This window comes from Anguilla rostrata, chromosome 16 (assembly GCF_018555375.3).
Source record: "Anguilla rostrata isolate EN2019 chromosome 16, ASM1855537v3, whole genome shotgun sequence".
Taxonomy (NCBI): Eukaryota; Metazoa; Chordata; class Actinopteri; order Anguilliformes; family Anguillidae; genus Anguilla; species Anguilla rostrata.
In genome coordinates this window covers 36,866,068-36,891,052 of record NC_057948.1, presented here as the reverse complement: position 1 = coordinate 36,891,052, position 24,985 = coordinate 36,866,068, and the positions used below count along the sequence as shown (strand labels likewise).

The following is a 24,985-nucleotide window of genomic DNA, read 5'->3' as shown; positions in this document are numbered from 1 at the left end:
ATTAATGAGGGTCTCAAGCTCTCGTTTAAAAACAAATTAACTTCAGTTCTTTAAAATCTAAAATTTTCTATCCATCCATCTCTCTCCAACATTTCGGTGTGCCGCCATTTTTGCGCTGGCTTTTGGGTGAGCTCGGCTTTTCAGATTAACAGGGGAGGGTGGGGGGTGGGGGGTGGGGGTTGGGGGGTGGGTAATCTGGTGCATCCTGGTTTCCATTCCAGAGCGCAGAACTCGCGCTAAGTGGTCACTAGATCTGTCCGGGATTATCACAGGAGCGTCAGCCGCGGTAACGCCGCAGTAATGCCACGGTAACGCCACGGTAATGGCGCAGTAACGGCGCAGTAATGCAACGGTAACGTCACGGTAACAGTGCAGTAACGCCACGGTAACAGCGCAGTAACGGCACGGTAACGGCGTGGTAATGCCGCGGTAACACCACGGTAACGGCGTGGTAACGCCATGGTAATGCCACGGTAACCCCGCAGTAACGCCACGGTAACGCCGCAGTAAGCCACGGTATCGCCACGGTAACGGCGTGGTAACGCCATGTAACGCCACGGTAACGGCGCAGTAACGCCATGGTAACGGCGTGGTAACGCCATGGTAACGCCACGGTAACGGCGCAGTAACGCCACGGTAACGGCGCAGTAGCGGTTTATCAGCAGGTTGCCGTGGCAGCCCCATATTGAGCGCAGGCTCCTTGCCTCCCCAACGCAGCGGAGGAACGGCCCGGGTCTCAGTAATAAAAGGGGGGGGGCTGCCTTCCTTTCTGCGCTGTGTCCCCCACCCCCAACTCCACCCACATCTGTTTCCATGGAAACAGCCTCCCTACCCCTGCTGCAGTGGAGGCTGATGCAGGGAGAGTGTGTGGGGGGGAGGGGGGGCAGGGCTGATGCTCATTCCACACCATGTAATCCACCCCCCCAACGCACAGGGAGGTCATGTGACCGTGTGATAACCGGGCTGGGCATGTTTTTGTTTTTTCCCCCTGGAAGCAGCTGTGAATACGAGGCCATGTCAAGCTTTAAATCCACAGTAATACCTGATCTGTGACCCCCCCTGCCCCTGCCCCCCCCACTACCATGCTTTGAAGAGCTGCAAAACGGGGGGGGGGCGGGGGTGCTGGATGAACATTCTGATATTCGCGCTACACACCTAATTACCGACTCCGCCCACTGTGTGCCAGATAGATGGGGGGGGGGGGCATCAGGTGCGGAACAGGAACAAAGAGAGGTGCTCCAGCACGGAGCAGGGAGGGGAGGAGCTACACACTCACACAGCGCCATGGAGCCTCTACCCAACGGGGTCTGTGTTTCTGCCTCCCGTCTCTCACACACACACACACACACACGTACACTCACACACGCACGCACGCACACACACACACACACATACACGCACACACACACGTACACTCACACACGCGCACACACACACTCACACACACTCATACTCACTGTCACACTCTCACTCTCACACACACACACACACACACACACACACACACATACACTCACACACACACGTACACTCACACACACTCATACTCACTGTTACACTCTCACTCGCACACACACACACACACACGCACACTCACACACTCAAACAGACACACGCACACGCACGCACACACACACACACACATACACGCACACACACACACACACATACACGCGCACACACACGTACACTCACACACGCGCACACACACACACTCAAACAGACACACACACACATACACGCACACACACACGTACACACACACTGACACACATCTCACTGTCACACTCTCACTCGCACACACACACACACACACACACACACACGCGCACACACGTCTCAGCTCCTGTGGGCTCCGTGCCGGGGTCACTGCGACGGCGACAGACCCACAGACCCAGAGCTCCGCCCTCCTTAACCCTTTCACCAGCAGGATTTTCAGAATGTGGGTGTTCTAGAACACCACTGCTGTCAGTCAGCAGTAGTGATCGTTACATCAGTCAAGAACATTCTAATCACATACTTGTGATCTCACACCTTAAAGGGTTAAATGTGCTCAGTGGCTACTGGGGGTCTGATTTGCTTTAGGGACGGCTGAACCCCCCCTGTCCATGCTGACGGCCCGGTAGGTTCAGTTGGTTAGGAGTCCGTGTTTCGTTGCTCTCTAGCACCCCCTGCTGGTCGACTGGCTGTCCTTGCGCTCTTCTTTCCTGCACCGCCCATCTCTCTGCAGCTGAGCTTTATCGTTGCATTTAAAGGGGTTGGGTTGAAATGTAATGTTCTTTCATTTATTACTTTTTTCAGTTCTTCTTTTTCTCATCATTTCCTGACTGAATGAGTCATTGTGCTTTCTCTGACATCACGTCAGCGCTGAGAGACACTTCTCTATGCCCGTCGCTGAGGTGTGCGCTCCTGTCCGAGGAACTCTTTCAGAACAACTCTGCAAGAATCAAATAAATTCACTATCTCTCTCACACGCACACACATGCACACAGACACAGACAGACAGATACACACACGTACACACACACACACACACACACACACACACACACACACACACACACACACACACAGACACAGACACACGCTCACACACATACACACACCACACGCTCACACACAGACACGCTCACACACAGACACGCTCACACACACACACACACACACACACACACACGACACACACCATGCACAAACACACACACACCGCACGCACACCACACACACACACACCCACACACACAACACACACACACACACACACTACACACACAGACAACACACGCTCACACACAACACACACACACAACACACGTACACACACATACACACACACAATACACACACACACCACACCTCACACACACAACACACCCACAACGCTCACACACACACACACACACACTACACACACACACAACACACACACAACACACACGCCACACACAACACACACACCACACAGCACACACACACCACACACACACACACACACACAACGCTCACACACACACACACACACACAGACACACACACCCACACACACACTCCACACACACACACACACACACACACTCACACTCTCACACACTCACACACACACACTCTCTCACACGCTCACACACACACACACTCTCACACACACACACACACACACCACACGCTCACACACACACCACACGCTCACACACACACACGTACACACACACACAGACACACACACTCACACGCTCACACACTCACACACACACACCACCAGTCACACTCTCACACACACACACACACACCTCACACACACGCTCACACACACGCTCCACACACACACACACGCTCACACAACACACACACACACACACACACGCTCACACAGCACACACACACACACACACACACACACACACACACACACACACACCCTACAGACACGCACACACACACACGCTCACACACACACACACAGGCACACAGGCTCTTTGATCTGGAGTCTGCGCAGCTCATTCCGCAGCGCGGAGCGGCGCTCTCCTGTTCCATTAGGGACGTAAAGTGCATGATCTGTTTTCAGCGCCGTATTAAATAATAAATATGAGCCATTCAGGCTTAAAAACATGAAAGAAAGAGCCGGGCTAAACAGGCTCGTCAGCGGTGGCCTGGAGCTCCTTAACGAGCAGGGCCAATTAAAGATGGAGTGCCCCCTCCCCCCGACGCATAATCAGAGCGTGAGGAAGACGAGGCAGTGAGGTGGGAGGGCGTTCGTACGGAAAGCACAGAGCTCTCCTCTCTCTCCTCTCTCACTCTGTCCAGCTCACCCTTTCTGCCTTCACCCGACCCAACAGTCCTGCCCCCCCCCCTCCAGCGCCCCCCCTCCGGCCCCAACGCTGCTTCAGTACGCCATGTCTCTCATGCACAAGAGCTGCTTTTCAAAAAAACACAATTTAAGTACAGAGAAGACGATGGGTAATGGAGCAGGTGAATTCACCTGAGGAGGCTGCGGGGGGGGGGGCAGGGGAGGGGCGGGGGGCTGTGAAATGAAATCAGTGGAAAGAAACACCAGGACCACGCCGGCAACGCTCAACTCACCAAGATCTTGGCCAGGACGCCGTCCTCGCTGGACTCCATGGTGACCACAGCCTTGTCGGTCTCGATTTCACACAGCGCGTCACCAACAGCCACCGGCTCACCTGCAGGGGGCGCCACACACGTTTACAGTCCAAATGGGGGGGGGTAATAAAACACTGGAAAGAGTCTGAGACGCAGACATTAGAATGGGGGGGGGGGGGGGTGTTGAAAAATGCAACGTAGGGTTCCCCAGCAAGTAGGACTGTTCATTCTTCCTCAGAATATATTTACATATTATTAAAATGGACTGCATTTATATAGCGCTTTTATCCAAAGCGCTTTACAATTGATGCCATTCATTCCATTCGAATTCATTCGAACCAGCAACCCTCCGACTGCCAGACAACCACCCTTACCTCCTGAGCTGTCGCCCCCATTAAAAAGTGCCCCCCCACTTCTCTCCCTAGTACCAAGTGTGTAAAACATAAAATTTAAAAGGTGATATTGTGTTAACCCTAGCCCTAACTGTAACCCTGACTCCGCCCCCCCCCCTCGCCATCCCCAAATGATGAGGCTCTCAATGATGCTTTCTTTCATTCAGCTCAATTCTGAGGCTTCAAACTGCCACTGAAGGTCAGTCACAAATGACCTCACCTGCATAATTAACACAGACACGTATTCTGGTGAGGACTTCTTCAAATAAATAAAGGAAAACACGAATTTTCTCTCGATATGTGAAATGTTTCTAGTTTTGTCAGTGCTCCATGTTGCAATCTGCATCTCCCCCTTCTGGATCACTGGAGAACTGCATCCAGACTGGAAGCTGCTTCTGGGGTAAGCACAAACTCATTTAAATAATAACCTTACATTTATGAATATCTGCCAAAATGTATTATGAATTAAGATGCATGAATAAGAAACATATTATGGGTGCAATGGTTAAGAATACTAGTTTGGTTTGGTCGATGGTTCTCGTGTTGTGGTTTTGCTCCAAACAGCAGACTTAAACGATGTCAGCGCTGTTTTTTTCTCACGTGCTTGAAACGTGCCATTTTGCTAACCCTAACCCTAATTTTTTTACAAGAACCATTGCATCCTGAAAAAATACAGATGCATTAAGAAGTAAACATGGCAATAAATAACCGATTTGCACCGATGATTGGAAAATACGACAAGAATAGAAATTCATACTGGAAAACCAAGAAATGAAAACGCTCAGCAAATAAACAAGAAAGGACAATAGGTGTGGAAAAAAGAAAAGAAAAATATATAATTATCTGGTGTACGGAAATACTGGGGCCAATGTCAGTAACTTTAATAACCGTACTGGCTGATGCCTCCCTGTATTACATTCCAGCACAAACGCACGCTCCCACATTCACAGAAGATGAGCACAGAAGTCAGCTTACGCACACATATAAACTCATTTTATTTGTATAACAAAGCATTCAAACTTGATTATGATTAAAGAGGGAGCTACAAAGTCAACAGCTTTGCATTAAGCACAGTATACAGCTATGCTTTAAACAGTGTACAGCTGTGATTTTGGCTGGTAAAAGTGTTGAATTAACCATAAATGGTGAATAAAGAGGTTCAGTTGACTGTGATTAGGCACCTTTTTTATGCATGATATTTTAACTAAATTTACAGCGTAAACATTGCATTAAATGCACTGCCTCTGGCGCAATAAATGGCTGCAACATAAAACACGTTTGCAGCAGGTACTCTTTATTTACTGCTGAACAACACTTATTCATATGTATTAGCTCTCTTATTTATTTCTCCGTTTATTCATTCATTCGTCACTTTGCGAGGCTTTTGGTCGTCCCTACACACGGTAAACAATGTGAAATTAATTTTGCCCACAGCGGCAGGGGAATATCGTCCTTAATGAAAGATGATGTGACCACATGACTCACCAAAGAGCTGGAGGAGCGTCAACATCGGCAGACTAGTCACGACTCACCCATGGCAACCAGGAGAAACGGACAGCCCCCCCCCCCCCGCATCGATTCGCCAAGCGGGGGCCTCTGACCACAACACCATCGCCACTAAGATTAAGAGCCAGATTATTTGACGGGTGATACCAGGGAATGAAATATTAATGCTTATTGGCTTTTCCACATATTTCCCTAGGGTGGGGGCCACTGGGGGCTGGGGGAGAGGGGAGGGAGCAAGGTCAAAAATCAAATCCACAAAGATCTGACTGAGTGGAAGAGGGTAAATCAGATGAACGGAATGATCTCTCGCCTTCATAAAACACGCCAGGCCACGCCACTGCTCTTCATCCCCACACGGAGGAAGAGGAGGGAAAGGAGCGCACAGGAAGAGGAGCATACAGCACAGAGCACAAGCAGGAGCCCCTTCACTCTCCCAGAAGCCCCTGCTGTCCCTGACTAGCTGTCGGAGCTGAAACCTTACCCCCCCTCACAGGGGAACTCAGGACAGTTTCCTGTATCCCCCCCTCCAGAAGCAGGAGCTGTGCGCTCTGATCTGACCTCAAGGCCACGGAAGATCTGACCTCTGTGTGTTTATAACGGATAACCCCAGAGGTCAGGCGCTGGGTTGGGTATTAAAGTTTAAACAGGAGCCCATCCTACCCCCCCCCCCCCCCGACCTTCAACCCATTACATACTGGACCATTTCCGTTTCTCATATTGCTGCATTCTAACAGGCACACAAGCTCTCACTCTCACAACACACACACAATTTAATGTGCATGAATACACACACACCCACACACACAAGCTCATGCGCATGAATAAACACTCTCGCACGAGCTGATGTGCATGAGCACGAGCACAAACACACACGCACAAACACACACACACACACATACACATACACACGCACACGCACACACACAAACACACACACACACACACACAAACACCACGCACCACACACACACACACACACGCACAGCATCCTTGTAATCAGTGTCACATTTAAACCCCACTCCTCACTGGGCTCCAGTGCCCGGTGCTGAAGTGTGGGAGCTGTCGGGCAGAGCCGTAAATCAAACGCGGCAAATTGATGCGCTCACACAAGAGACCGTCGACACGAGCCCACGCATGCCAACGACCCCCACCCCCCCCAGCCCCCAGCCCCCAGCCCCCAGCCCCCAGCCCCCCAACCCCCCAGCCCCCAGCCCCCAGCCCCCAGCTTACCCTGAACCCATGGTAAAGACACCCAACACCATCATCTGAACCCACGGTAAAGACACCCAACACCATCGTCTTCAGGAGAGCCAAACACACATCAGCAGGGCTCTGGAGAATGGAACGGGCCCATTTCTAGCCTAATGAATCACAGCTCAGTGCTGCTGTTAAATTAATAGGCCGGGCGTTTGTGGGGATAATGAGCTGCTCAAGGCCCAAAGGTGATTTCATTATCCGGGGACGATGTGCGCTAAAGATAGAAGCGATGTCATCGTCTTACGGGGGTCAATAATTGACGACCTCCGACAGCAGCTGACTGATCGTTTCCGCACGGCCAATCATCAGCCGCCCTCTTTTTAGATCTTAATGCAGGAAGACATGCCGACCAATCAAACGCATCAGAATATGACTCATTACGAACCGCGAATGAACCGTGTTCATCATTCTTATTTTAAGTACTTATATTGATTTACACAGTGATTTTAAAGAATATTTAATAAAACCTTACACAGGTATTTACTTGCCGTATTCAGGCTCAGTTACATGGTTTCTGTTTTACATTAGATACGTACAGTATGGGAAAAAGGGTCATTTTGCTTCCTCTAATGTACAAAAGCATCAAGCTTGGGATTCAGACTGGCATTACTCTGGTCCCTTAGTGACACACTCCACTTCCAATGACAGGAAAGCTCTGTTTCTTTTACGAAAACAGCAGAACAAAGGTCAAAGGTCATGGGCCAGAACGGTGAAAATAAACGCAGAGAACAGAGTGAGCACGAGTGAGCTTTCTTTTTTACTGAGAGATCCACTCTGTGACCACAAACAGATCTATGAGAGATCCACTCTGTACCACAAACAGATCTCTGAGAGATCCACTCTGTACCACAAACAGATCTCTGAGAGATCCACTCTGTGACCACAAACAGATCTATGAGAGATCCACTCTGTACCACAAACAGATCTCTGAGAGATCCACTATGTACCACAAACAGATCTCTGAGACGTCCACTCTGTACCACAAACAGATCTGAGAGATCCACTCTGTACCACAAACAGGTCTCTGAGAGATCCACTGTGTACCACAAACAGATCTGAGAGATCCCCTCTGTACCACAAACAGATCTGAGAGATCCACTCTGTACCACAAACAGATCTGAGAGATCCACTCTGTACCACAAACAGGTCTCTGAGAATCCCCTTGTGACCAAAACAGTCATATGGATACCTCCTGTCCTCATCTGCCGATGGCCTCTTAGAACACCCATAAAGATCTGAGAGGACCACTCTGGGAGCTTCGCGAGGACCTGAGACACCTTTGCGTATTTGGACAGGGAGTATAAATCACTGGGCTCCATTCCAGATGGCTACACTTTTAGACCCTCATACCGATCAGTCTCCTCACGTCCTTGTATCTCTTCCTTGCGTCCTTTGTTGGGTGGAGCTAAGGAGCGAGGAAAGGACACGAGGAAGAGACACAAGGAGGGGAGATAAGTGAGCCCCTGCTTTACTATGGTGATGCAATCCTGAGTCCTGACTCCAGCAACACACCCTGCTGCTAGGGCTGTACTGGGGAAGCACAATTCTTCAGCCAGGAGGTAGAAGTAATTATTAGTGAAATCAGCTGGCAGCTGGCAGAGTGCATGGGTGGAAGAAATGCATGTCGAGGCTTTACAGCTCTGGTTTGGCGTGGCATATGGTTACGGCTGAGAATTCTAAATTGGGGACAAAAAGAAAAACCAAGCAGTTTATTTTTTAAAAACCATAATGATGTAATGCGTAATCTGTGTTGGTGTTTTAGTGAGCAGCCAGACACCCCATGGACACCCCATGGGCACCTTGTCCTGCAGCCCTAGAGCCAGGCGGGGCAGGGAGGGGTCTCTCTTACCTTCTTTCTTCAGCCATTTGACAATGCTGCCCTCCTCCATGGTGGGGGAGAGTGCAGGCATCTGCACCTTCAGAGGGGGCGCCCCTGGTGGACAGACAGGAGAAAAATAAAAATATATGTGCGTGCACTTAATTTACCATGTGTTCTTTAACCTTTCACATGCATGTGAGCACACACACATAAATAAAATATTCCATTATTTACATTTATTTACACTACGAAAGTTATCTTACTGCTGTTTTATTATCATCTACTTGTATATGATTTAAATTTCTCTAATGTTCTTATGTCACTGTATTATTTTACTTTTATTTTCTGTGTGCGTGTTGAGACTTCTGTGAAATGCACTTTAAAATAAACTTGATTTGATTTGGTATGTAATCATTTAAAAAATACAGGTACACAAAATAATTTCCAAAAATGTTTAATGAGCTCACTTAATTTTCAAATACAAACTTAATGCAGTGTTATTTTTTGTGTTTATGGATGACGACCTGCAGTTTATGTAGACGGCAGTATACAAAGATACGGTTTGCAAGTGTCGAAATTAGTATTTAAACCTTACCTATAGGCCTATATTTTTTTCTTTTTATAAATGTGTATATATACAAATAGGTAACATGTTCAACAGGAGTACTTAACATAATTTTAAAGACAGACAATCCGTTTGGGGGAAAGCGTAAAACTGCAGTTCCCGCTGACAACAGTCACGAGATCAAAGCGGACGCGCGCACAGGGAAGGTGGGCGTCACGCAAAAATGCGAGCCAGGGACTGAGGTTACGACCTGCCGTTTGCGCCTAGGGCCGGTTCAGAGCCACCCGTGGTGCGATAACATCCTACCGATGCCATCTGGAAGAATTCAGAAGGATGGAGGACTCGCTAACTGAACTTCATCTATCTCTGGACAACTTGATGTAAAAATAGCCGCGACTGAAATCGTCTGAGACGCTGAAAGATCGCATGTGCCGTGGGACATATTTAACCAAACGTAAGTAAAGAAACTAGAGCCAAAGTTTCCCTGCGTAGCCAGTCAACATGTCTTTAACTCTGACGCACAATTAAATTAAAGTGTTGGTTTTGCCGTTTACCGACACCACTTGGCGTGTTCGATATTGGCCAAAACGATCTCTTCCACGCTGTTTGTGAACAACGTGCGCTTGTTTGTAATGCGAACAGTGTTGATTGAAAACAGGCCTGCGTCCGGCACTGCCAGGCGATGCACGCGCGGTTTGTGTGCGGAGGCGCGTGTGATGATAAGCATGTCGTTACACTCCAGTGACTTTCACCCCTTCTCGAGCCCCTCTCGCCTAATCTGACGAGGCAGGGAAGACCATGGGTGGGTGCGGCTGAGCAATGACTGCTTAACAATACGCCAACGGCTGATCTTCAAGCCCAAACCTCCTCTGTGTGTGTCTTAATTGCATTAAAGATGCATCGTTAGCTTCCTCATTTGTGTTTGGTTTACAGTCAGTCAGAAGCAAACACACACGTACAGCCAAATAATTACTTTGTAAGTAAATTATGGTCTGTGACATTCTACAGTCGTGCCAACTACAGTCATAGAAACCCAGAGGTTTACAGATCCCGACAAAAGCTCTATGTTCAAAAGCCCAAAAACTCCAGATTCAGGCAGCATCTTTTTTAAATTTTTATTTATTTATTCATTTATTTTTAAAATCATTACATTGTTTTTAATCGGGACTGAGAATGTCACATGCTGAAGGGGATGCAGCTTGGATCTATCTGCCTCTTTTTGTAACACCAGTTAGCTGATAGTCCCAGCAGTTTGCATTGCATGCTCAGAGAGTCCCCTGGGCCAAAATTCTCCGACTCACCTTTCACTTAAGGCCGTTTAAAATAGTGCCATCTCAAAATCAACTTATTAAAATCGTACAGCCATACGGTGCAAGTGTAACAATGCAACCAGTCCTACCATTCAGTGAGGTAGCTGGCATTAATAGAGTGGGTTTGCTCACTGTTAATATACAGACCTTTATTTTGACAGAGGATTGCACGTTTTTATCATGGTCGCGAAAAATGGAATCTGAGCACGGGGGCTCTTCCATAGCTCACAGAAAGGAAAGCAGTTGCTCTGTGTCTTATGTGCTTTGTCCATTACTGCCCCCTGCTGCTGAGTTTTATTATTGTTTTCTTGTCAGGGGGTTCATTCTGGGTACTTCTGAATCTGTGTGTATGGTAATGCAGAACGGCAGGGAAACACTCACATTATGCTGGGCTGATCGCAATGTGGGGGTTTACATTGCCTTTTCTCAAAACACACAAAGTATAGTACTGGCAATGTAGCCGCCACCCTGTTTTCTACAATGCAAACCTAATCTAATGGGACATAATTTAAATATTTAGTTCAATTACATACATGCAGTGCGTTAATATCAGGTTAGCCAGATAGGAAGATTATAAATGGAAATTAATAAATGCAATCAACTAAATGGGACTTTGGCACCAGTGGCATCATGGTCCTTGTTTTTCTTAGAATCTGTCGGTCCGTTTACAATACAGAACAGCTACCCTTCTCGGCGTGGCTAAGGTTATCCAAACGGAGACGTTATTGGTCATTGTGCTATTCTGTTAGTCATTGTTTTCAGACCCCAAACAAGCTACTGGATGCACATAAATCTGAGTTCCGGAGAGAGAGAAATTATTCGGTTTCGTGGAATTTAGTGGGTAGCTTAACTTGCTAGCCAGCTGCCTAGCTAAACCCGTTCCTGGTTGTAAAGTAAACCTGAACTATGAAGGGCACTGGGCTTTCAACGTTAGATCTGTCAATCAGTATTCTTTATGGATAGCTAGCTAGTAAAACAATGTTAGCAAGCTGATCACAATGGCTTTGTGATCTCTACTAGATGGGTGTGTCGGGCAGCGCACGTTTCTGTTACAAATACTATAGCTTCCCAGCTGTGCGTACTCGTTAAGGTGGAATGCATAACAAGCTTGCTCACAGTACCACAATTAGAGTAAACATAGACAGCTAGCTGACTGCAGTGGTGTCCGCGTTCCAATATGTCAATCGAGAGCTGTAGCAACAACTCAGATGCGAAGCTTGCTGACTGCTAGATTGCAATGTCCAGTTAAAATATGGCTAACAGTAACGCATTAGTTAGCTAACCTTAGTTATCGTTAGCAGCAGTTTTGACAGCTGGCACGCGAGGGCGATTTACACTATGGCAATACTCACCAAGAAAAGATGCAGATTGGAAAAAGTGCCTCAGAAGTACATTGCCTGGTTGTGGTGTCCATGAGCATTTTTTAACTTTAATTAATCTTAACCCGATTAGAATCCCTTGACGACCCATCCGCAAGGAGGCCGCCATCTTTCTGTCCTCCGTCGGTGAGAAGTGCCCTATAAATTGCCTGGTGATTTGTAATAAACGCTTAGCAGTGTCTCACATTAATCCAGATTGTATTCCGTTGTGTGTTTAATTTATGTATGCAACTATAACACGTGTAAACAAGTTAATAATATAAGAAAACAGTTATTAATTTATTTTATAGAGGCAATATTTTGCACTGGCAGAATTATTTGGCAGCATAGGGGGCTTTGGGGTCCTTAGCCAGTTTCCGAGGCTTGTAAACATGACGGCAACGAAACGAGCAGATTGTGTATAATCTGGATGGGCTAACCTTAAATGCGAGGCACTATAAATGTCACCGGCGTTTTGTGTAGGATCAGAGGAAAAGGGGCGCTGTTCACCAGCTGTCGAATCAGTTTTTATCTGGAGCTCGAATCATGCGCATAGACATGCATATATTTTAGAAGATATTAAGTTGTTATACTACTACTACTACTACTACTACTACTACTACTACTACGAATGCATTCATTTATAAACTTTCACTTTACATGGAAAACTGGATCAGACGCACAGTACAGAGGAAAGAAAACAAAGATGGTTGTAAAAGAAAATCAATAAGGGGAAAATTTTTGTTTAAAAAAGAAGAGTAAATATATGTGTGTGTGTGTGTTTGTGTGTGTGTGGTTAAATGTCTTACATGTACAGTTGTCTGAATAAGTGGGTCTTGAGCTGTTTTTTGAATGAAGAGAGAGTCTGTGGTGCAAATGTGAGGAGGGGAGGGTGAGTAGGCCAGCAGGGTAGCGCAGTTAGCGGGTGGGTGAGTAGGCCAGAAGAGGAGTAGCATAGTTAGCGAGAGGGTGAGTAGGCCTGAAGAGGAGTAGCACAGTTAGCAGGAGGGTGAGTAGGCCAGCAGGGTAGTGCAGTTAGCGGGTGGGTGAGTAGGTCAGAAGAGGAGTAGCACAGTTAGCAGGAGGGTGAGTAGGCCAGAAGAGGACTGGCACAGTTTGCAGGAGGGTGAGTAGGCCAGAAGAGGAGTAGCACAGTTAGCAGGAGGGTGAGTAGGCCAGAAGAGGAGTAGCACAGTTAGCAGGTGGGTGAGTAGGCCAGAAGAGGAGTAGCACAGTTAGCAGGTGGGTGAGTAGGCCAGAAGAGGAGTAGCACAGTTAGCAGGAGGGTGAGTAGGCCAGAAGAGGAGTAGCACAGTTAGCAGGAGGGTGAGTAGGCCAGAAGAGGAGTAGCACAGTTAGCAGGTGGGTGAGTAGGCCAGAAGAGGAGTAGCACAGTTAGCAGGAGGGTGAGTAGGCCAGAAGAGGAGTAGCACAGTTAGCAGGAGGGTGAGTAGGCCAGGAGAGGAGTAGCACAGTTAGCAGGAGGGTGAGTAGGCCAGAAGAGGAGTAGCACAGTTAGCAGGAGGGTGAGTAGGCCAGAAGAGGAGTGCAGTTAGCAGGAGGGTGAGTAGGCCAGGAGAGGAGTAGCACAGTTAGCAGGAGGGTGAGTAGGCCAGAAGAGGAGTAGCACAGTTAGCGGGAGGGTGAGTAGGCCAGAAGAGGAGTAGCACAGTTAGCGGGAGGGTGAGTAGGCCAGAAGAGGAGTAGCACAGTTAGCAGGTGGGTGAGTAGGCCAGAAGAGGAGTAGCACAGTTAGCAGGTGGGTGAGTAGGCCAGAAGAGGAGTAGCACAGTTAGCGGGTGGGTGAGTAGGCCAGAAGAGGAGTAGCACAGTTAGCAGGTGGGTGAGTAGGCCAGAAGAGGAGTAGCACAGTTAGCAGGTGGGTGAGTAGGCCAGAAGAGGAGTAGCACAGTTAGCAGGTGGGTGAGTAGGCCAGAAGAGGAGTAGCACAGTTAGCAGGTGGGTGAGTAGGCCAGAAGAGGAGTAGCACAGTTAGCGGGTGGGTGAGTAGGCCAGAAGAGGAGTAGCACAGTTAGCGGGTGGGTGAGTAGGCCAGAAGAGGAGTAGCACAGTTAGCAGGAGGGTGAGTAGGACAGAAGAGGAGTAGCACAGTTAGCGGGAGGGTGAGTAGGCCAGAAGAGGAGTAGCACAGTTAGCAGGAGGGTGAGTAGGCCAGAAGAGGAGTAGCACAGTTAGCAGGAGGGTGAGTAGGCCAGGAGAGGAGTAGCACAGTTAGCAGGAGGGTGAGTAGGCCAGAAGAGGAGTAGCACAGTTAGCGGGTGGGTGAGTAGGCCAGGAGAGGAGTAGCACAGTTAGCGGGAGGGTGAGTAGGCCAGAAGAGGAGTAGCACAGTTAGCAGGAGGGTGAGTAGGCCAGAAGAGGAGTAGCACAGTTAGCAGGAGGGTGAGTAGGCCAGAAGAGGAGTAGCACAGTTAGCAGGAGGGTGAGCAGGCCAGGAGAGGAGTAGCACAGTTAGTGGGAGGGTGAGTAGGCCAGGAGAGGAGTAGCACAGTTAGTGGAAGGGTGAGTAGGCCAGAAGAGGAGTAGCACAGTTAGCAGGAGGGTGAGTAGGCCAGAAGAGTATTGCAGTTAGCGGGAGGGTGAGTAGGCCAGAAGAGGAGTAGCACAGTTAGCAGGAGGGTGAGTAGGCCAGAAGAGTATTGCAGTTAGCGGGAGGGTGAGTAGGCCAGAAGAGGAGTAGCACAGTTAGCGGGTGGGTGAGTAGGCCAACAGAAGACCTGAGAGATATGTGGGAGGTAGCAGAGTTTTGAAATAGTTGTAGTGTATTGACAGCTTTGTTTGAGATACCTATCAGAAGTGAATCATAGTAGAAGAAGAAGAGGAGGGTTTGGAGCTAGTGTAAGGTTGGGTGTTGTCGGCATAAGTGCAAAGCGGTGCTGTGCTCTTGCATGACCTACCCAAGGGGAAGGAGATAAGTGATGAAAAGTAGAGGAGCCAGCGCCGAACCTTGGGGAACACCTCTAGTGGCAGGAGCAGAAACAGATTTGAGAGTCTTGAGGGAAGTGTAGGGTTGCCTGTCAGGCTGATGGGATGTAAACCAGGAAAGTGCAAGAGCAGTGACACCCAGGCTAGCTAATCTGTGCAGGAGGATGTTCAGGGAGATTGTGTCAAAGGCAGCGCTCGGAGCAAGTGCGCTTAAGATGCTTATCAGGCCAGTGTTGACTGAACGGGTGATGTTGGTTACTTTAAGTAAGGCTGCTTCTGTGCTGTGGTTAGGGCGAACACTGCCCTAACAAATAGCATGCCATTCATAACCCAGCATTTATCATTGGCGGTGGCTAAAGTAAAAGATTGAGAAAATGTTGATATATTATTAAGCTCCGCATTCAATGTTTGCATCAAACATATGGAACCTGCCCCTGCCTGCAAAACACACATTCAGCAGGCTTCTTCACCATTTAAGTTCACTAGTAAAACGAGGCACAAGATGGCTCTCTTCAGGGGTGTAGCATGGAATTCTGGACCCTGTGCAAATGCAGCCTCTGTGGGCCCAAAAGAAAACTTTTCAGTCCTTTTCCTTTGCCATGTCAGAGAACCTTGTTTTATTACTTTATATTTCTTATTTAATAAGTACTCTGTATAATGAAGGTCATGATTTTAAAAATATGTCTTATTAATAAAGATGAAATGAAAACTATGGCATTATGCACTTCTTATTCTGTTGAGATTTTTGGTGATTTTTTTTGTCCCGAAAGAAGAATAGTTAGAGTTAGAGTTAACTTGTCATGTTTTAGAAAAGTTGTTGAATAAGTGCTGTAAAAGTTGGTATCAGCTGTTGAAGTCTGAAAAGAGGTGATTAGTCATACTGAAGGTTAAAACACTGAAAACAGAAATGATTTGGGTGCTGAGTCAGAAGTACATGATAGAAATGAGACTTTCAGTCACACATTAGTCGAACGGTCTCAATATCACTAATCTCACCCTCATCAGTGTGTAGCAGAAGGGTACTCAGTAAAACGGCTAATTAACTGGTTTTTGAAATTGAAAAGTTTGGTGGAAGGCTTGATGACACACGGTCTGACCTTGCCAGATGTCAGTAGATTGCTAACCTAGATAGCGACCCTGACAGCATACAGGGGCTGCAGACCCCTGTGTGGAGGTGTGATGTGGAGGCTGAGATGTTCCCCTCGCTGGGATGGCTGTGTAGCGGCTCGTACTGCACATGTGCGGCTGAACTGCTCCAGTTCTTCTGCTGATTCACTTGGGTTTGGTGGCGTTGACGTAAGAGGAATCCGGATCGTTTTCCACACAGTTCTACATGTTCTGCAGGCTGCTTTACAGATTTTAAATGTCACTAAGAGCCTGTGTAATGACCTGTCTGTCAAAAGTTGGCTTATGAATATTCATTACAGTTGGACACGCCCCCTGTGTGGAAATACTTTAAATCAAAAGTAAATGTAGTCATCTTTCTGTCTGTACGTTTTAAAAAGTTAGAGTCAATATAGATTGATTTTCTTATGGCATAACAAACACTTTAAAAGTCTAAAAAAAGCGCTTGCATGGGGTGTTTAGGCTCACGCTTAAATAAATATTTAGTTTCTTCCTCCGCAGTTTGGAGTGAGCAGCTGTGCCTGTGATATTTCCTGCAGCCCACACAAACACGGACACGTGTGCACTTCTCCATACCCTTACAGGACGTGTGTCTGTCTCTGAGTGCAGGGACAGCTGTGGGTGCTTTCTGTGTGGAGTCTGCGTGTTCTCCCCTTTCTGTGTGGAGTCTGCGTGTTCTCCCCTTTCTGTGTGGAGTCTGCGTGTTCTCCCCTTTCTGTGTGGCGTCTGTGTGTTCTCCCCTTTCTGTGTGGAGTCTGCGTGTTCTCCCCTTTCCGTGTGGAGTCTGCGTGTTCTCCCCTTTCCGTGTGCAGTCTGCGTGTTCTCCCCTTTCTGTGTGGAGTCTGTGTGTTCTCCCCTTTCTGTGTGGAGTCTGCGTGTTCTCCCCTTTCCGTGTGGAGTCTGCGTGTTCTCCCCTTTCCGTGTGCAGTCTGCGTGTTCTCCCCTTTCTGTGTGCAGTCTGCGTGTTCTCCCCTTTCTGTGTGGAGTCTGCGTGTTCTCCCCTTTCTGTGTGGAGTCTGCGTGTTCTCCCCTTTCTGTGTGGAGTCTGCGTGTTCTCCCCTTTCGTGTGAGTCTGCGTGTTCTCCCCTTTCTGTGTGGAGTCTGCGTGTTCTCCCCTTTCTGTGTGGAGTCTGCGTGTTCTCCCCTTTCTGTGTGGAGTCTGCGTGTTCTCCCCTTTCTGTGTGGAGTTTGCATGTTCTCCCCACCTCCACGTGGGTTTCCTCCGGGTACTCCGGTTTCCTCCCACAGTCCAAAGACATGCAGGTTAGGTGAATTGGAGCCTCTAAATTTCCCATAGGTATGAGTGCGTGAGTGAATGGTGTGTGTGTCCTGCGATAGATTGGCGACCTATCCAGGGTGCATTCCTGCCTCTCGCCTAGTGCATGCTGGGATAGGCTCCAGCACCCCCCCATGACCCTGTCCAGGATGTGTGGGTATAGATAATGGATGGATGGATGGATGGATGATCACCCTATGAATGAGCCCCAGAGGCCTGTGTAGCAGGAAGACGGCTGTTTAAATTTGCATGGGGGTGCAGGACGTCGGCCCAGGAGGGGAAACACCGGCCGGGCCACCAGGAAGTGAGCTGAGGAGCGTAGCGCCGTTAGCGTGAAGAGCAGGCCAAGCCCACGCCCCATTCCGTACCGCATACCCGCGCCAGCTCAGAGCCCGAGATCGCCTGAGATTACAGCTCATTACATTACATTTACTTGGCAGACGCTTTTATCCAGAGTGACGTAGAGTAAGTGCATAATAGGAGAGATATGAGAGGAGATATCTCTAAAAACAAGTTCTGACATGTGTGGCCTTTCAGGCATAATGAGCCCTGCCTTCGCCTCATTTGCATGCTGGCTTTTTAAAGCACATTCTCTCTCTCCCTGCTTTCCACGCTCTGGGCCTTGCCCGTGTGTGAGGGCTTTCATTTGTCCGTTTACCTCTGCCAGCGCCACTAGGGGGCAGCAGTGGCTGTGTCAGTGCAGCTCTGGGGAAACAGATCCACAGGTGTGCTCACAGACACATTCTTTCAGGGGTTTTTTTTGGACTGGTCTTGGCATTCCGATGCAGAACATGGAAAAATGATCGTATTGTTTTGGAACAGTGTAACCTGAAGCTGTCAGACTTGCTCAGTGTTGCTTTTCTCAGACAGAAACAGTTTTACCTTCAACATTGTTCCTCGTTTGTGAGTTGAGGGGAAAACCATTCGCATGATACAAACCTGTTTGGGGGGGGGGAGGGGTTGGATGAGTTTAATGTTTGTGGACTCTGACATTAGCCCCCCCCCCCCCACCCACCTAGTGGCTTCTTGCATACGTTCTGCCCTACTGGAAGATAAAACATGCGCTATCTGTTTATCTGATTCTACCGAATGTTCACAACTTTAATGACCAGCAAAGGTAATGAACTGGAGGACAGTGACACGAGCGTGAAGAGTGCGTTTGGATTTCGTGTTGTGCGTGAGATTTAGGGCGCAGGGCATGGTATCTGAGATTTAGGGCGCAGGGCATGGTCTCTGAGATTTAGGGCGCAGGGCACGGTCTCTGAGATTTAGGGTACAGGGCACGGTCTCTGAGATTTAGGGTACAGGGCACGGTCTCTGAGATTTAGGGCGCAGGGCACGGTCTCTGAGATTTAGGGTACAGGGCACGGTCTCTGAGATTTAGGGCGCAGGGCATGGTCTCTGAGATTTAGGGTACAGGGCACGGTCTCTGAGATTTAGGGTACAGGGCATGGTCTCTGAGATTTAGGGTACAGGGCACGGTCTCTGAGATTTAGAGTACAGGGCCTGGTCTCTGAGATTTAGGGCGCAGGGCACGGTCTCTGAGATTTAGGGTACAGGGCACGGTCTCTGAGATTTAGGGTACAGGGCACGGTCTCTGAGATTTAGGGCACAGGGCACGGTCTCTGAGATTTAGGGTACAGGGCACGGTCTCTGAGATTTAGGGCACAGGGCGCGGTCTCTGAGATTTAGGGCACAGGGCACGGTCTCTGAGATTTAGGGAACAGGGCACGGTCTCTGAGATTTAGGGTACAGGGCATGGTCTCTGAGATTTAGGGCGCAGGGCACGGTCTCTGAGATTTAGGGTACAGGGCACGGTCTCTGAGATTTAGGGTACAGGGCACGGTCTCTGAGATTTAGGGTACAGGGCACGGTCTCTGAGATTTAGGGCGCAGGGCACGGTCTCTGAGAGACAAGCTCCTGAAAAGACTGAGCCGCTTTGAGACGGAACGCTGGAGGAGCTTTAATGGTCACGAACACAATCGTCCTTCTTCAGATGGCCCACCTCCAGCCCTGACCCTAACCCAGACCCGGACCCTGACCCGGACCCTGACCCTGATCCCTGCACCTTGGTTCCCCTCATCCAAACCTCTGAACGCTCACACCTTGTTATACTCCAGGATAATGTATTTTGTGCTTTTACATTTTTCTTCTTTGGGCCTGTTACTGACGTTGTTTGTTTTCAGAACTTTTATTTAGATTCTTGCCCAGCGTGGTGAATTAAAACGAGTGCTTTAGTGATGTTAAATTTGTCTCATTCCCTGACCTGGTTAATCTGTCTGGGAGTGTTGTTCCCCAGGTTATGTAAATCAGGAGAACGGACATATTTAGCAAGCGCCTGCTGAATGAGTGCAGTGTAGCATAGAGAAGGTTGTGGTTTAAAAGGCGCACGTCTGCATAACAGACTGTGTCAAATCTGTCCAATCCGTATGGCAGACACCAGATACCACAAAGGGACCTTTCAGCGTGGAGAGAAACGATAAGAGCTGTTATTTTAGAGCAGTGATTCAGTATCTGCAGGGTGAACAATGACTCTTCTAAGCGGGCTTTGGGTAACCAACAGCGTGCCAGGGCATTGTCTCCTTAACCCTGCCCTTATCCAAAATCTATTTCCCACTTCCTCAAGCCGGGACTATATGAGATAATGTCTTTTTTTAAATGGTGAGTAAAATCATATCTCCGGAATTAAGTGCACATCGCATTCAAATGGGGATGTTATCGTCTGATGATGACATACGATTTGGAGCGACAGCACCGTTTGGTCACGCGCTATGATTTAGCTAACCAAATCTCACCAGCCCTCAGCAGACATGTCCCTCACCAGATGCTTTCAGAGAGATTGAGCATAGCAGGCAATTTGGGTTAGTTAGGGCAAAACAAAAGAACAGAGACCTGACCCGACCAGTGGGTATGCTTTCTGCAGAAAACATTGCAAAGCAGCAGGACTGAGGTATGCTGAGTCACTAGGTTGTATAATGGCATCACAAACAGGATGGCAGAAGACTAAAGCTACTCCAAATATTCTTATCTCCAAATCTACAGATCAATCAGAAGGCCAGTGCAGAACTCGTGTGAATGCTGAGACTCCAGTGCTGTGGTTGTTCTCACTGTGACGGGGATTAAGGCAGTCATTCAGTCACCTGCTTTGTAAAGGTTAAGAATATCACAGTCACAGAGTGTCATGGGAGGTGTTGTAAGTGTGTCAAAGCTGGAAAGGCTCTAAGGCCTGGAATGAGGCGTGCAGACGGCCGCATGAACAATGTCTGCCTGTTTCCACCGTCTGTCTTTCTTCTGATGGATTTAAAATGTCTCTCTCTCTCTGAGTGAGTGAGTGTGTGCGTGTATGTGTGCGCGCCTACGCGTGCTGTGTGTGCGTGTGGGTGGGTGTGCGTGTATGTGCGCACGCCTGTGCTTGTGTGTGCGTGTGTGCGTGTGTGAGTATGTGTTTGCATATATGTGTGTGTATTTGTGAGTGTGTGTAAAGTAGGCAGTATACTTTGTAAGAAGTAGAACTTTTTGAGCAAAAAGACACAATGAGATTGTGTGTTCTCACGGTGCAGTGTGCGACAGCCTCCAAGGAGAACTTTTAGAAAATGTCTTTCTTGTTCTCCGATGTCCCCCACTCAGCTATTGGTCCAAATATCACATGGTTGGTTACGTCACGGTTGAGAGTTCAGAGGGCAGACTTCACATACTAATGTACGGAGAGTCAACACCAATCTCTCTTCTGTAGAGATGGGATTTCTGTGAGTTCCTGCATGTTTGATGAATGGTGCTACTAGTTTCAGCAAGTCATCAAAACGCCTAGCACACATTCGGAAATAAGAGAAAGTGGACCCCCTCGTCTAAACTCCGCATTTGCCGAATGTACAGACAAAACTGTCCATTCTCCGTCCTACTCTGATTTAGAGGGCAAACGTGCCATCTTCTTCGCCTTTTTTTCTTCTTTTGCATAGCTAGATAAGCTAAAGCCACTTTAAACACTTTAAACTTTTTGTTTTGTGTTGTGATCTCGCGTAGCCCTTCTCTTTATACATCCATGGCTTAGCCGTGAGACGGAGATCTGGGTGAGATTCCAGCCCCGGTTAATAGCTGCCTCATAATTATTTGTAATTATTCACGCCCCAGCGGCGTGGAGTGACTTTAAACGGTGCGGTGTTCTCACTATACCGGCAGCGGTTTTGGTGGACATGTTCGCCGGTGGTTCCCGATCCTGAAGTTCTTTCTTCTTGCTGAGTATACTGCCAGCCTAAGAGTGGCAGCAGTGTGGAGATCCTCTCAGACCGGTTTGGGTGCGTGTCAGTGCCAGGGCTTTCTGCAGAAGAGCATTCACCCAGCCGGTTAGCCCACATCTGGGGCTGGGGGGGGCGCTCCCTCTGGGGCGTCTTCTCTGAGCACTGAGATAAGGAGGGGGGGCCCGTCACTTACCTCTCCTCTAATCCTGTCTAATCTCCCAGCTCTGCTTGCCCATCATCAGTCTCTAAAAATAATCTGGAATTAGCATTTCAAATTTAAGGCATACTGTGTACACTCGTATTGTATTTTGGCTGTTAGTTCTGATTATGCGGATTTACATTTCTCTATAATGAGAGCAGAGAACATGATCCAGCTGTACCATAGAAGTTTATGTCAGACAGGACAGTATAGTACAGGGGTGTGAAACTGAATTCCCAGGGGGCCACAGTGTCCACAGGCGTTCATGGCTTCCTTTCAGTTAGCTTGCAATTAAGGCTGTGAGAACCAGGTGTGTGGATTCCTTAATCAATCACTGACCTCATTTAGCCACTGGTGCTGAGCCCCCCCCCCCCCGAAAAAGCAGCAGACACTGCGGCCCTCCATGCCAGCAGTTTGACACTCAGGTTATCAGGCCCCTGGCTTTGTCTTGGGGGGTTGTTTGGGGGGGGAGGTCCATAGGGAAAATTTGTCCCATGCTTCTCTGCACAACAGAGGTTTTGTTCAGTCAGGCCAATTTGCCTAACAGCTTTGCAATCTTTCAATCAGAGTCCAATTTGTCCCAATTTCCCTGCGTGTCACAGTGAGTAACTGCTGAACTGACTTCAGTCTGGGGCCAGAATGCCTGAGGGAAGCTCGCTCGACACCGTCTCCGAGCTTCAAGTGTAAAATTCCACTTCTCTGTTGCCATATCTGCTCTGTTTAAAAGAGGCGAGTGCATTTAAAATGCTTTTTAAAGTGTTTTTTTCCCTCTTTTTGCCCACACATTAATACGAATCCATAGATTCAGTAGAATATTACAGAATAAATGTACTCTTAAGTCAGTGAAAGTTCAGTAAAATCTATGTCTCTTATATGCATAGAAATGTTTTATTTGACAAATTTTCTCTCACTAGTTCCAAAGTGTAGGTTAATAGCAGTTTTTTAACAAAGCATAAATAGTGGCCTTATGACCAGCGTTGGACATACAGGGTAAAAGAAAGTGTGTATCTGTATGATTTGCAGGGCCGTCCGCCATGATGGTCTGCCTGTAGTACCTGTACCTGTAATATTAGATTACCTGTAGTAATCCAGTCTCTCTGATTACATCGACCGTGAGCAGAAATGTCCGTCTGCAGACCGGATGACCTGCAGTTTGTGGGACACCACTTCCCATCGTCTGTGAGCCACATTCACGTTTTAGGAGACTCTGGAAATAATATTTTAATAAAACTTAATCTCTTTGAGTTTAAGCTGTATCGCTGAGCAGGTTGCCTGATTTTAGCCCTTAGCGACAGCTGCGAGATTGACACACATTTGTGTAAAGAACTCAAGCTGTTTAGTGGGAACATTTGCAATATTTTAGCATAATAACTCATAACTCATAAACATTGTATGATGTGAAGTGTTTCAGCTGCTAAATCCAAGCCCTCCTTATACCATATTCTAATGTGAGCTGCTAACAGCTGTATGCTTTATCAGGACCTGTGTGCTGTGTGCTGTGTGCTTTATCAGGACCTGTGTGCTGTATGCTCTGTCTACTTGGCTTTGTGTCCACGGGCAGAGGTGCACATGGCAACGTTTCTGTGATTATTTCCAAATCGAGTTTGCACCTATTACGCTTCCCTACAAATGTCCTTATTTTTAAGATGACCGTTTTGTGTTTATGCATTTAATCTTGAAGTAATTAAATTATTTTTATGTAGTGAATGTGGGAAATATTTGAACCAAATTCATTTAGTTCTTGCTTGCTACAATTCACTCTGTACATACATCCAATATTTTCATAGAGTTCTTGTGAATTGAACAGAGTCTTTTGTGTGCTGTGCGAAAATACCTTCGAGGTCATGCATTAAATTATAGTCAGTTTGAATTGCTGTCATGTTGAAGCTGAATATAGCCTATAAAGCAAGATGTGGTTTGAGGAGTGAGGGGGAAGAAAAGGCCTGGAATTATAAGTGTAAGCACTATGTGATGAAATAGTTTGATAATTATAGTGTGATACATAAATGGCTATAATTACTGCTCCCACGGCGAGTCAGATTTCACGGTGCATTTTTTGAAAGCTGTCGGTTGGATCCGTATTAATCACGGGTGTCCAGGGTACAGCGGAGGTAGCAGAGACATTGGGACGTGCAATGAGGATAACATTCACGGGCGCACAAAAAAACAAACACACAAACACAAACAAAATAAGCATGAACAGAGGGCAGGCTGGCCGATGCCTGTGACGTGTAAAGCAGACCCTGGAGGATTGTGGGCCGCGTTCGCTTGTGACTCGCGGGGCCGGGAAAGAGCCGTTGAGTCACATGATGCAGCGACCGCGTCCCGCCATCCCAAAACCGGTCTCTCACCCCTCAGCCCCCCCACCAGCGGGCCGTTAGCGTCTGCCGCTCCGCGTTATCGGCCATCGGCAGCCCCCGCCCCAGACTCGGCCCCCCAAAGCACGCGCTCTGGGTCAGAGCCACAACCGAAAGAGAAAAACAGGAAAGAAAACTGGATTTCCGCTCGCAAAGCTGGCATATGCACAAAAAAAGAAAATAAAAAAAATCCAACCACCCCCCCCCCCCCCCGATCGTGTTGGCACATGGAGATGCTGCAGATCGTATCTCTGGATGAAGAGGGCCAGTGCACTCAGAACTTTTTCCCGGAGCGAAAAACCCGCAACTTTCAGCCTGGATCCCGTCACTGGCTGCTGTTTGCTGTACTGTTGGGTTGAGCTGCACACTTTGCTGGGAACGTTCAGAGGCAAACACCTTCTTTCCGAATGTTGTAAGTTCTGTGGCTGCAGGTGGATTTCAGATTCCTGTTTGTCCCAGAGCTTCTGCTCTACATGTGCTCTATAACATCCACCAACACACTGAATAAACACACACTCTGTGTACCGTCCAGAATAAAAACA

General features: G+C 48.0%; 1 protein-coding gene and 1 long non-coding RNA gene across 4 annotated transcripts in view; one reads left to right on the top strand and one right to left on the bottom strand.

The window, feature by feature from the left end:
- pdhx (pyruvate dehydrogenase complex component X) overlaps window positions 1–12,466 on the bottom strand; it is a 55,185-nt gene extending 42,719 nt beyond the window's left edge. The window contains exons 1-3 of the mRNA XM_064311992.1: window positions 12,300–12,466; window positions 9,103–9,186; window positions 4,078–4,178 (exon numbers count right to left, since the gene is read on the bottom strand). Coding sequence (XP_064168062.1) covers window positions 4,078–4,178; window positions 9,103–9,186; window positions 12,300–12,435 — 321 coding nt within the window. The 5' untranslated portion in view covers window positions 12,436–12,466. The remainder of the gene's footprint in view (window positions 1–4,077; window positions 4,179–9,102; window positions 9,187–12,299) is intronic.
- Window positions 9,803–24,985, top strand: part of LOC135241514 (uncharacterized) — a 66,640-nt gene continuing 51,457 nt past the window's right edge. For all 3 annotated transcript variants that reach the window (XR_010326014.1, XR_010326013.1, XR_010326015.1), the window contains exon 1: window positions 9,803–10,091. This is a non-coding gene — a long non-coding RNA (uncharacterized LOC135241514). The remainder of the gene's footprint in view (window positions 10,092–24,985) is intronic.